This window comes from Arabidopsis lyrata (genome assembly GCF_000004255.2).
Source record: "Arabidopsis lyrata subsp. lyrata unplaced genomic scaffold ARALYscaffold_5, whole genome shotgun sequence".
Classification (NCBI taxonomy): Eukaryota; Viridiplantae; Streptophyta; class Magnoliopsida; order Brassicales; family Brassicaceae; genus Arabidopsis; species Arabidopsis lyrata.
This window is the reverse complement of record NW_003302551.1, coordinates 12,206,795-12,219,568: the sequence shown is the minus strand read 5'-3', so window position 1 is coordinate 12,219,568 and position 12,774 is coordinate 12,206,795. Positions and strand designations below refer to the sequence as shown.

General features: G+C 37.1%; 1 protein-coding gene across 1 annotated transcript; it reads left to right on the top strand.

Moving 5' to 3' along the window:
• Window positions 1-9,589: 9,589 nt before the first annotated feature.
• LOC9311817 lies at window positions 9,590-10,117 on the top strand. The gene has a single exon (XM_002877389.2). It carries the CDS (start codon window positions 9,590-9,592, stop codon window positions 10,115-10,117), a length of 528 nt encoding a protein of 175 aa, XP_002877435.1.
• The last annotated feature ends 2,657 nt before the right edge of the window (window positions 10,118-12,774 follow it).

The window sequence follows — 12,774 nt, the reverse complement described above, 5'->3', positions numbered from 1 at the left end:
TGGTGTCTTTCTTTTGGGAAATAATAGACTAGACATATCTAACATGATAATGAAATAATGAAGACATAACTATATATGTATGTATATGCATGCAGGTTACATGCATGTTGTTGTTAAATATGGTTCAAAGAGTTATGGTTTATGGGCCATAGATAAATGAAGATATGAACTGGAAATACGCCAATATTGAGAGTGACAATTCCAAATGAAGCGGGGGTAAAATTGAGAAAACGACACAAAGTTGTAAAGTTTCAATACTTTTTTGAGTAATCAGTACCACACAACACATGCATCTTCTAAGGGTGTTTTAGTCATTGTGGTGTGAAAATGGACAGTTTTATACAAAACAGTAGCTGAGCCGATTCTGTTCGATCGATCACAGATTTCAACTAAAATCTTTGTCTTTTTTTCATGTTCTTGTCATATTATTGATTTTCACATATATGAAACTTTTTAAAATAGTTTATCACTCTATATGTATTATGACAAAAATAAAAGAGTAAAATTTTGCATGGTAAATTTGGCAATTTGGAAAATCTATTTATATATCAGTTGAAATGCATATGTTTATGATTGGAGAATTTTTAAATCAAATTCAGTACTGAGTTCTTGAGATATGCAACTAACATGTGACGTGTGACTTCACAAAAAAATAGCTGACATTCAAATAGTTTATTTTTATTCCGTGTATGCAATGCAACACAGAATAAATTGATATTACAAATAGTCTAAGATCAAACTAGACAGTACAAATTGATATTTACTTCATTATTAGTTATATTTCTACATAATTTCACAGAAGATTGGAAAGTGACAAGAACCCTAAAAAGATGAACAGACAAATAAAAAAAAACATTTATCTTCCTAAAAACCCCTAAGAAAGTGAGGGAAATCAGTAGGAATCGAAGGGAGAAAACTACCTTGCAAGTTAACTTGTGTAGGAAGAAACAGATTATTCTACGATTTTTCTTTCTCTTTCGTCGAGATAAACTGAGGAATATGAGTTTGGAATGAGAAGCTAACTTTCCCCAGGCTTTTTATACAAATAAGGAAATTTTTGATAAGAAGAGATTCATGAAAGATTAAAAAAATATTTAGGTTTCATGATTGATTTAGTTCCTTAGCTCCACCACTGGGTTATTTGATCTTCCCATGCCTCGTATGTTTCTGATTCCACATGGCTTTCTTTTTGTTTACTTTCAAAAGGTTATATTAATAAAACGAAACATTATATAGCCTCGTTTATCTATCTTCTGTATAACATTGTCTTGGTAATTAGATTATAAATCTGACTATGCTCTTTTTTACTTGTCTAACAAAATTAGACAAAAAATATGACTATGCTCAATATAACTAATTTGTATGTAGCTTACATTTGTAACGAATGGTTTATATGACTTAACCAACATTTTGATTGTGGTTAATCTAGGTTTTAGTATAGGACAAACAAGATTATAAAAGAGAATATTGCACAGAAAAACATTGCTTGTTGTAACTTGAGCGTATAATTGAAGTAAATAATAAATAAAACATTTGAAGAACACACAAGTGTGTGGAGTGATGTGTGTGTCAGTGACTAAAAGTGGGAGTGAGTTGTCATTTGGAAACGCCAAACCGTTCCCAAATGCAAATGCAGAAACCCAATATTAATAAAGGAGCTCTCTTATTCTCTTGCCACTTTTGGAATGATAGACATCATAGTAGTCTTTATACATTGTAAGATATTTCATGCCCAAAATATTAGAAGAGAACATATACTTTAATCCGAGTCAGTGAAGAAATTGGTTTGGAATTAGCCAAAAATCGAACATGGAGATCGGTACAGAAATCACAAACAAGTTTAAAATCAAGCACTTGTCATCGTTGTTTTCTATGCATTTTTGGTTGATTTCTCAAAAAAAAAAAAAATTTCTTTACGACTTTTTTATTATGTCTCTAGATTTTTTTTTTTCCAAATATCACTATAATTATTAATAAAATACATAATTTCCCTCTATAAATATTATTTTTTGTGCATAAGCAAAAGAAACTACAATAACATAGATAGCGTTAGTTAACCAAATTGATTTGGTATGCTCTGAAATCATTGGCACAAATCCAACCTTAAACTTGACAAAAAAAAAAAAAAATCAACCTTAATTAACAACCATGCATTTTGATTCTCAACATGTACGATAGACCAAGAATCTAAAAAAACAATGAGTAACTAGTTCAACGGTGTAACAAATATAGACTAGCAATGACATACCCATTTAGGAAATAAAAGGTCACTCAGATTAAATAATTAAATATTAAATTTGCATGTGAATATTGAAAGAAATTAGTAGAATAATTTGTATATTTTTGGTCTTATTTGCCCCACTACACTCAAATTAATACTCTCTCTGTATTTGAAAAAATGTCGTTTCAACTGTTTTTGGGTGAATTAAGAAAGGGCACAGAATTACAAAACTAACCTTATGAGAAACGATTATTTACAATTATATTTTTGGTATCTGTAGTTTTGGTAATTTAGACTGATTAATTATGATCAATTAATTGGGGGTAATTTAGGAAATTTTATGCAAAAGTTGTTAAAATGACAACTAATTAAAAACACAGAAAAAAGGCTAGAACGACATTTATTCAAATACGGAGGGAGTAACATTTTTTTCTCATTAACGTTATATTATGATCTCGGTAACAAAAATGGACTGCCACTACAGACTGGTCATCCCAAGCGATCACGATCAGGCTTGGTTAAAAATATCAGACCAGTTTAGATTCAAACCCTTTTGTCCGAAACACTGTGGACAAAATTATGTGAAGGATATAAAACAAAGAGAAAGAGTATGGTAACATTTCATATACAAGTAGGACCAGAACCCATGTGAAGATTGATCAAAGAGAAAAAAGATCTTAACGGGTTATAATCTTCTTATCCATCATGTGTCCATTGTGGGTTTGAGTGTGTGGTGGGGGCTGAAAATGTTACATCAATCTTCACATCTTGGCCGCTTAATTTTCTCCCATTTTACTAATTTGACTGAATTTTTCTTCCCTAGATAGAATCAAGATTCAAGATGGGATAATGATATTGATTATATAAGCAGGAATATCTTAGTAATTTAGCATTATTATTATTTTATTTTATTTTTATCATTGATCCATGTAGATCTGCCATTTGCATTTTTTTTTCTGAATATAATTGATTCTCTAAAGAAAAAAATTATTGACGTTGATCCGTCTATTAGAAAACAAAATTGCTATAAACAAATTAAATGTTGAAGCTTTGAAATATCATTGTGGTGTTTTCGAGACCTCACTGATGTTCAAATCACTATTTTGAACCACATGATTTCGTTGAAACCAGAAAAAAAAATCAGAATATAAATAAAGAAAAAGTGGTATCGTGATGCTATAAGTCTAAAGAAAGAAAGATGTATTTTCTTTGAACTTGAGAGAGAAATATATTAGAAAAGCAAAGTCTCAAGAGAATGTTAAAAATCAGATCTCTCATACTTCATAAATCTATACATGAAGTTTCTCATGTGTGAAGTTTCTCCCATAATGTATATTAATGTCATCTCGATCTTTCTCACATGTATAATGATAACGTCGAGTGAACTACCTCTCGCATCCACCAAGTATATAGAAAGCATAAAACAACATGTACATAAAGTAACATTTTTCACTCTCGTATTTTTGAGGATTCGTTTGTCGACCATCATATAAAACAATAAAATAGATGAAAGCAATCGAATGTTTTGCACCGATATACATCGACGAATCTTTCGATCTATCCAATATACTATAGTTTGAGATATGTAACTTCTAGAAATTAAAAAACAACCTTTATTTCATCGAGAAGGGATCAAATCTGTGCCTGTTAATCTTATATTCTTAGGTAGATTTTTTTCTCTTTTTTCGAAAGAGAAATCCTTTCTTTGAACTTAATCTTCTTTCTCTTCTTTTTTAAAATGTCAACTTTCGTGTGTCTCTCTCTGGAAAATAGTTACTCAAATGACATTATATTCCATGAATATCTCAAATCTGATGTAACCAACTTACTTCTTTATATGTTTTTTATGGGTTTTGACGATTTTATTACCGATTTAAGCTTCGCATGAGATTTATCCTCCGATGATTGAATCTGCACATATCACTTTTTCCGCAACAATACTCATTACATATTATTTTTACTCGTCTTTATATTTTATTTTTATAGTTTTATCATATAATGATAAAAAGATATTAGCCTTTTAATACTAAAATTATTATGAAATATATTAAAAATATTTATGTAAGAAAACAGTTAACAAAAAGAGTAAATTAATTACTCCCTCCGTTTCAATTTAGTTGTCGTTTTAGGATTTAAATTTTGTTTCATAATAGTTGTCGTTTTAGGTTTTCAATGCAAATGTTTGGTGAAAATTCCAGTTTTATCCTTACTGTTTTAATGTTTTGGCCAATGAATTTTTTTATAAAATATATTAATAAAGGGTAAATCAGAAAATTTAATGTTTTTCTTAATTTGTGTGAAAAAACTTTAAACGACAACTAAAACGAAACGGAGGGAGTATTAATTTTAATTTTGTCCTTAACATACAGTAATAATTGTTACCACATCAATTTTAGATAGTGATATAAAATTTTCACTTAATAAAATATTCTTAATATTTGTATGGTGATTTTAGAAAGAAATTTTATTTCGCAATAATATAGAATATACTGATAACACAACAACACAACCTAAACTTAATACAACAAAAATGGAAACTCCAAAATTAAGGGACAAGAATTCATAGAATTGCGGTTCATGTTTCACTATAGCCTAGTTACTTACTTACATAGAAAATTCATACCTGCAATTATATTTTTAAGGAAAGATAATTTTGCAAAGAAGAACGTTAAAGCGACCTAACAAGATGAGACTGTTACAGGTCACTCTACAAATTGTTGGCAATTTCTGACTCATCTTCTTTATGACTTGTCTCTCTACTCGCTACTCCATTAATGTGCAACTGTATTTTGTGTATCAATTATTCATGACATTTTCAATAGCCAATCATCAATGTAAAATTTTAACAAATCTCCAGTTATTCGGTTTGGTGATTGATATCTCTGGTGTTTTTGAGATTTTAAAATAATCAAACCCATAATTTTTTCATTTGGTTTTTTTTTTTCATTTGGTTTTGGTCCAAAGTCCAAACAATCGTTTTATAAAATAACTTTTCAGTTTCTTTTTTGGTTTTAAATTTGGGACGATTTGCGCAGAAGCAAAATTGGAGAGTATAATCAGCAAATCGACAAAAGGGGGTTTTGTCTGAGACGATGAAAAAAATAATGATCGAAATGCCCTTCGGTGGCCAACTAAATTACGGAAAACCAAAAGGGCTACGCACACCTGCGCGTGGGATGGAGATACTCTCGGGCTTGACTTTTTTGGCAAAAAAGCAAAAAGGAATGAGGTGACCGTTAGTTAATGCTCTGGTTACGAACTGGCTGACACGAACTGACCCTAACGCGGCGAGAAAAGGAATGAGAAGACAAGCATTAAATGCAACCTGACGTACAATATTCGGAAATCTTGTGTTTGAATCGATAACGCAAGTTGCTCAGCGGGAATTTAAATTTTTGAACACCTAACCTAACTGAGTAGAGACCCAATAAATAGGGAACCAACCCTTCGTGAAAGCGACGAGCACCCAGAGTGAAAACAAATTTAGAGTCCAAAAAACAAACAGTTTCGTGTAACAACCCGGGTAGCGATTCACCAAGGTAAAACATTATGATGCTATTTTTCCACGTAAATATACTGCATGATCAAGAAGAAAAACTACATCTAAACTTTGTCTTCATTTTATTTCGTAACAGGTGTCTAAATGGAGGTGACGGATGAACTAATCAGTGACATGGTTCGAGTTAAGGTTGGCAGTTGGACGAAAGACGATGTTGGGGTTTGGAGATTCTCTCCCGCGGAGGGACAAGTTGGAAAGAACATTCGGTTCCGAGAAGGCGATGGTGTGGAAGCAGCTAAGACGAAGGTCGTAGCCGAGTTTAACATCGACCGGGAGAGAGAGAAGGTGGAGCTGACTTACGAAATGCCAGAATGGATGGACGTCGACGGTGGTGTCAAACCTGTGCCGATTCACATAGTGTCAGACGACGACATGGACATGTTCCTGGCGATGCGTGTAGACATACACGAAATGAAGCTGTATGTCGTTCCGATGCCGATGAATATGACGCTCGAGATAGATGGCTTCAAAATGGTACCTTTGATAGACGAGTTTGCGTTTGGTGAGGTCATGAGTAAGGAGGAGTTCGCTAAAGAAAACAGACGGAGGCTTGACAAAGAGGCTAGCGACAACATAATCTGCTCTCAAGTCCCGAGGGAACACGTAGGAGACAGCGGGGATGGACCCCTAGGGTGGATAGGGGGTTCTTACGCAGCAAGCGGATTTCCTACGCTTTCGGCAGCTTGTAGACATTACAAAGCGGTTGCCGAGGCGGTTCAGAATCATGGATCACCGGCCAGTGTTCTGGAACCTCAGGGAAGCTCATCCTCCGACGATAACCGTGTCACAAGATTGACAAGAGATTTGTTCTCGGATTTTGAAAGAGGTACAAAAAGTAGATAGATATCCAAGATCCGGTATATAATAAAATAGATGTTTAACTTTTACACTTTGTTTATGTAGCTGCGACTTCAAGCGGAGATGTACGCAGCCCATCGGAAACGCAAGCCGCCGGAGTAGGACAGGGCGATGGAGCTGAGCTAAACAATGGTAATATTTAGTTAGTATAACATTCATTACATCATCAAATAAAGGAACAACTAATAATACAAACACATATCTAATAATACAAATACAAGTCTAATAATACAGATACATGTCTACAGGAAATGAGGTTATCCCTAACACTAACACAGAGCAGCAGAATGAACCACCCAAAACTGGGATGTTAAGGTTGCTAAGCCTTCTTGTACACACTTTTGCGAGGGACGCAGCCCCCGTGTTAGACGACAACGACCCAGATGGTAAGATATCTCCACAGTGGCCACGTGTACTTGTATCTTGAAATATATATAGATGGTCTATGTTTAATGTTGGCAAGTTATATATTTATATGATTTGTTATATTGTGAAATAGGTTCAGAAAGAACAAAACTTGTCGTGCTAGATGTTGACTACGAAGGGGACGAGTTATTCGTGGGACGCGTGTTCAAGAACAGAGATGACTGCAGAGTCAAACTTGCTGTCCATGCTATCAACCGGAAATTTAGTTACCGTAATGACCGCACCACCAACGACGTGGTGATTGTACGTTGCTTATCTGATGCTTGCCCCTGGAGAGTGTATTGTGTGCGGCTGGAGGACACGGATTACTTTGAAGTCAGAACAGCTACATTGGAACATACCTGTCCAATCGAAGTTAGGAGCCATACCCCCGGCAGGCAACTACTTCAGTGATTTTGCAAATAATGAAATCAAAGTACACGGGCGCCAGGACGGGCCCGACACCGATAGCTATAAGGCAAGCTCGAATGGATGAATATAGTGTTAACGTGTCCTACTGGAAGGCTTGGCGTTCAAGGGAGCTGGCAATGGACATGGCCAAAGGATCACCGATGGGGAGTTACGGCATTCTACCAACGTACCTACACATGTTAACAAGGGCAAACACTGGGACCATTACTGACTTACACACAGAGGAGGACGGAAACGGCGACAGTAGGTTCAAATACTGCTTTGTCGCTCTTGGGGCAAGTGTCCGAGGATGGAGGTTCATGAGAGATGTTGTGATAATTGATGGAGCACACTTGAGGGGGAAGTACGCGGGTTATCTGCTGACCACAAGCGCGCATGATGGGAACTTCTAGATATTCCTATAGCGTTTGGGATAGTGGATGGAGAGAACGACAAGGCATGAGAATGGTTCTTCACTTGTCTGAAGCAGATAGTACCTGACGGCGAAAGTCTAACTTTTGTCTCGGACCGCCACTCGTCGATTTACACCGGACTCGGGAAGGTATGGATAGCTATGTTAAATTATAAACCTCTACTTTTATAGCAGTTCATTATTCAATTATTTAGTTTTATGTGAGACATTGTAGATATCTATTAACATCGCATATCTGTAGGTGTACCCAAGAGCAAGCCACGGGGCTTGTATCGTACATCTGTAGAGGAATGTTGCTGCAAAGTTTAAGAAGAGGATACTTGCTACCCTCATTTCGAAAGCGGCAAGAGCATTCCGAAAATCAACATTCAACGAGTATTTTGAGGAAATAGAGATGGTTTCACCTGGCTGCGCCGAGTATTTGATGTCAATTGGTCTTGAGCATTGGACTAGGTCACATTGCTATGGGGATAGATACAACATCATGAATTCTAACGTGACATTCTTCTGGAGTCTTGCTTACAATGGAAATATCAATCCCGTACCCGACTTAAGCACGCTACGTGAGGTTCCAGATGGGATAGCAACAAGGACGGTTCTACCGCCAATAACACGAAGGCCACCAGGTAGGCCAAAGCGTACTAGATACCTTTCAACTAGAGAATTTAAGGTATTAGTGTATGTATATTATTGTGTAGATAGCTATGTGAAATTGTATCAGACTAACAAATGCATTAATTGCAGACGCCGAAGAAGAAGGCGAAGCGGAGCTGTATGCGCTGCTGTGGGACTGGCCATAACCGCGCGTCTTGCAAGATGCTTATATAGAATATGACGACTACTTTAGGTAAATATTTCTAAACATTCCTAATCATTGGAAGATGTACTTAAGTTTCAACATTGACAAATTTAGACGTCTATTCTTTACTGTTACAGCTGCATGTTTTGGATGTACAAAAGAAGCTACTCGGATGAAGGTTTGATGAGATCGGCGTAAGATGTGGCAACATTTTCAGTGTACTATAAGGATGCCACGGTTTAATTTGTGTGACGTGTTTGTTAGTATGGGTGAAGTCTGCCCGTCAATGTAAAATATTTGTGAACAATTTCATCAAAGGTGTAATGCGTTGATCATGTGAGTCCGCACACCTATCTATGTAATATTCGTGAACTAGATCGTTCCATCCTCGGTGTATTGCGTTGATCATTTGAGTCCGCACACCTAGCAATGTAATATATTGATGTTTTATTTCCAAGTGCGTGAGGAAGATGGGAAAACTTGGTTAATTGGCAAACCCAAAAATTAGTAAATTGAGAGTTAACTCGAGATTAAACTAAAATATATGTTTAAACAACAATATATCCATCTACGAACCAGTTTGAATAGATAGCGAAATTAATGGTGGTCATCTGTTAATACCGAAGTTGGAAGTCGAAGTGGGAAAAATCAATTAACGCCGACCCTAGTAAATGGTTAAAACAATATTTAAATCTTTAAATGGCAAGGCTATCGGTATGCTGACGTGTAGTTTACGACTTTTAGTGAGTACCCTATACCCAACAACGTAGGGGGCAACTAGGAGCCGTGTGAGATGGGATAAGCTAAGGACGGCGGGGTCCACTAACACATACCATGCCTTTACCTTCCTCTGAAAGGGTACCTGGTCCGTAACACAAACACAACCACAAAAAAAAAAAAAAGATGCCAAAGATCGAAATGCTAGGGGAGGAGATGAGTGAAATGTCGGAAGGGGGATCTAGCTCAACAACAAGAGGTAAGAGCTCTGTATTGGAGGATGGCGGCTACGAATGCGACTGCGGGAAGGCGGCGCTAGTCCGACAATCATGGACAGACGCAAATCCAGGTAGGCGATTCTATAGGTGCGGAGCCGGTTGGAAAAACATCTGCAACTACTTTCGGTGGCGCGATCTTGAGAAACCACATGGATGGCAGAAAATAGCACTTTTGGAAGCAAGGGACTTGATAAAGTCACAAGCAGAGGAGCTTACAAAGCTTAGAGCGATTGTTGGTGGCCAAGAAGCAAGGAACACAGAGGACGAAGGGAGTGAGCTCCTTCGTAGGTTGGAAGACATGGAAAAGGAGAATATGGCTCTACGAAGTTATGTGAAGGCAAGCGCGGCGAAGGATCAAACCATCCGTCAGGTGGTCATTATCTCTTGGATAGGTTTTGCTTGTGTTGTGGCAACAATAGTTCATGCATTAAAGTAGCAAAACATTTGGACCGCCGCTATCATCATCATTCCTAGCTTGCTGAATTCTAAAGTTTGTACTATGTTAATCTTCGTATGAATGTATGACAAAAACTCTTGGTTAGCTATCTATCAAACTTATAATTCTGATACCATATATCCATGGATAGGTACATATATCCATAAATATCCTGCTCCGGTATAACAAAAAGTGAAATAAGTTAGCTGCACAAGGCGGAAAATATACATGTTAGTTGCACGGCGGATTTATGGATATGTAAAAACAAATATAGGTTAAAAGGTTCAAGGTAAAATAACTATCTAAGTGTTTTGATAGCAATATAAAACGTTGCAGATTCCTACGCATTATTTTTAAAGGTAAAAGTGGCTATCTATCTTAAATCTAATTTCAGAGATTGGTTAATAACTATCCAATTATTTTAGTGGGCTGTAAACCATTGCAATTTCAAAACAGTAGGACTAAACCCACAAGTAGCTAACCGCAGAATACGAATACATACCCATAATGTAGAGTTGTAAGTTTTAACAAAGAGATAAGTCACACAGATGGGAAGAGAATGGGATCAAAAGATAAAAAACAAGAGTTCAAGATAGAATAATAGAGTTGCAACAAGTAAGGGTAATGGTTCACTCCTCTTCGATATCACCACAACAATATTCATATAGCTCCACTGCTAGCTGCTCAGCACGTTCCCTAACGCCAGACTCATTGACACGATCCAACTCCTCAAAGCCTCCTAGCGCATGGGCCTCCATAAAAAGAATAGATAACATCCCAGTGTTGGCACGGGCTGTGGCTTGAGCTACCGTGGTGTGGCGAACAAATGCCAAAGGATGGAGAGGGTAACTAGTCATAAGATCATTTGCCCCTAACTTTCGCACCAGGTATGGAAACATGTCACATATGAAATCTAGCTCTGGCTTGAGTCTAGACCCACGACGCACATCAGCTGTGGAGTCAAATAGAGAGAGAGAGTGCGATGGCAAGTCCACCATGACTGCAATCCACCTATTCTTGTCAATGTTGAAAGGAGAATAGAGAAAATCAATACTCTCCAGCCATTTTCTGCCATGGGAAGTGAACCTAGCAGTAACCGAGCTCAGAAGATCCGCGTCAAACTCGAAAGTATCTTTACGCCTACACTTCTTGAATTTGGAGTACATCAGAGCAAGGGATCCATTAAACTTGCAAGGCAGCATGTCAGCACGCGGATCAGTGGTAGGGTCAACCGATTTGAAGAGCGACTCCCGCAATACAGAAACACATACATCCATAACCTGCAGAACAAGAGTGAGTACTAAATGAAAGTATAAAACAATTTTACTGAAGTTTATAGTGTGAACCTTCGGATTGTCAGGTGGAATGCTGGTAGCAACTGCACGCATCTCAAACTCATTCAAAACCAACCCATCACCAAAATCAAGTTCGCTGTATATTAGTAATACAATACCAACAATCAGCACAGAGCAGCAAGTTTATAAGTGAATACCTATGTTAAAAAATAAACACTTATTGACAAAAAATCAACTCTATGATATATAATAGAGCAGCTTACATTGTAGGTGTCAGAAGGTCCACCAATTTCTTGAACTTGGCAGAGCTGGCAAATTCAACGGCCTCAACAAGATCATTGCCGCCGCTAGAGACTTCTCCAGCCTCAGCTACAACTGTCTAAAAACGGGAAAAAAGAGAAATCATAATATAGTTACATGAAAATAAACATTAAATCACATGGTAAGATATATAACAAACCGAGAGTTCTTCATTTGTTTGGGAGCTACTAGAATCCTCATCCCTACTAGTAGACCCATCAACCTAAAACATTAACAAGTTAGTTTAGAGAAAACAGAATGTATCTCTACAGGAGCAGACAAGCGGCTTACCTCTTCAGAAGAAGCATCCAAGTTTGTAGCCCCTGCTGGTTTCTTCTGCTGCGTGACACTTGACCTGCCAGGGTTAGCTGAACCATTTGGAGGTGGTTGTTGGTAAGGATCAGGAATATCAACCCCAACCTCTTCAATGATTTTCTGGACAACATTCTTGGCCTGAAGAGCATCAGTGACTGCAGAGCAGATGCTATATTTGAAACTCTTTTCTAACCTCAACTCCATAGACTTCAACTCAACTGCGACATGAGCAAACAAGTCCCCACGTGCTTCCTTCATACCAGCCTCAATTTCAGATTTAACAGACGCAAGAAAAGCAGCACTATTTTGGTCCGACGGGGTATGCCTAGACCTGCCACTACGTACCTTCAGTTTCTTAGACTTAGAAGACACACGACCTGATTGGGAACGTACTTTACGTTTTCCCTTCTTCACTTCGCTAGGAGGAGGCTCCACATGAACATATGCACCTCTATATTCCCCTAGAAACATCCCACGATTAAACTTAGCTCCTTCTTCAATTTTCTGTAATATTAGTTCCACACCCGGGTCACGAACTTTGTCAGCCCAGCTACAATCCTCCAGACCAACAACATCTTCAGGAGCCGGAATTATAGATAGGACATCAACCTCAACCTATGAAGAGAAAAAAAAAAAAACTTAAACATGTATATCGGATGATTGGACATGTAAAAAAACAAAATGTGGCTATCTAACCTTGGTTTCTTTGTCAAGGTCCCAGACTTTATCCAGTTTCAAAGAGATAAC

Excerpts from the sequence above, each read along its gene's own strand:
- LOC9311817 (XM_002877389.2), top strand. The coding sequence starts at position 9,590 with ATGCCAAAGATCGAAATGCTAGGGGAGGAGATGAGTGAAATGTCGGAA.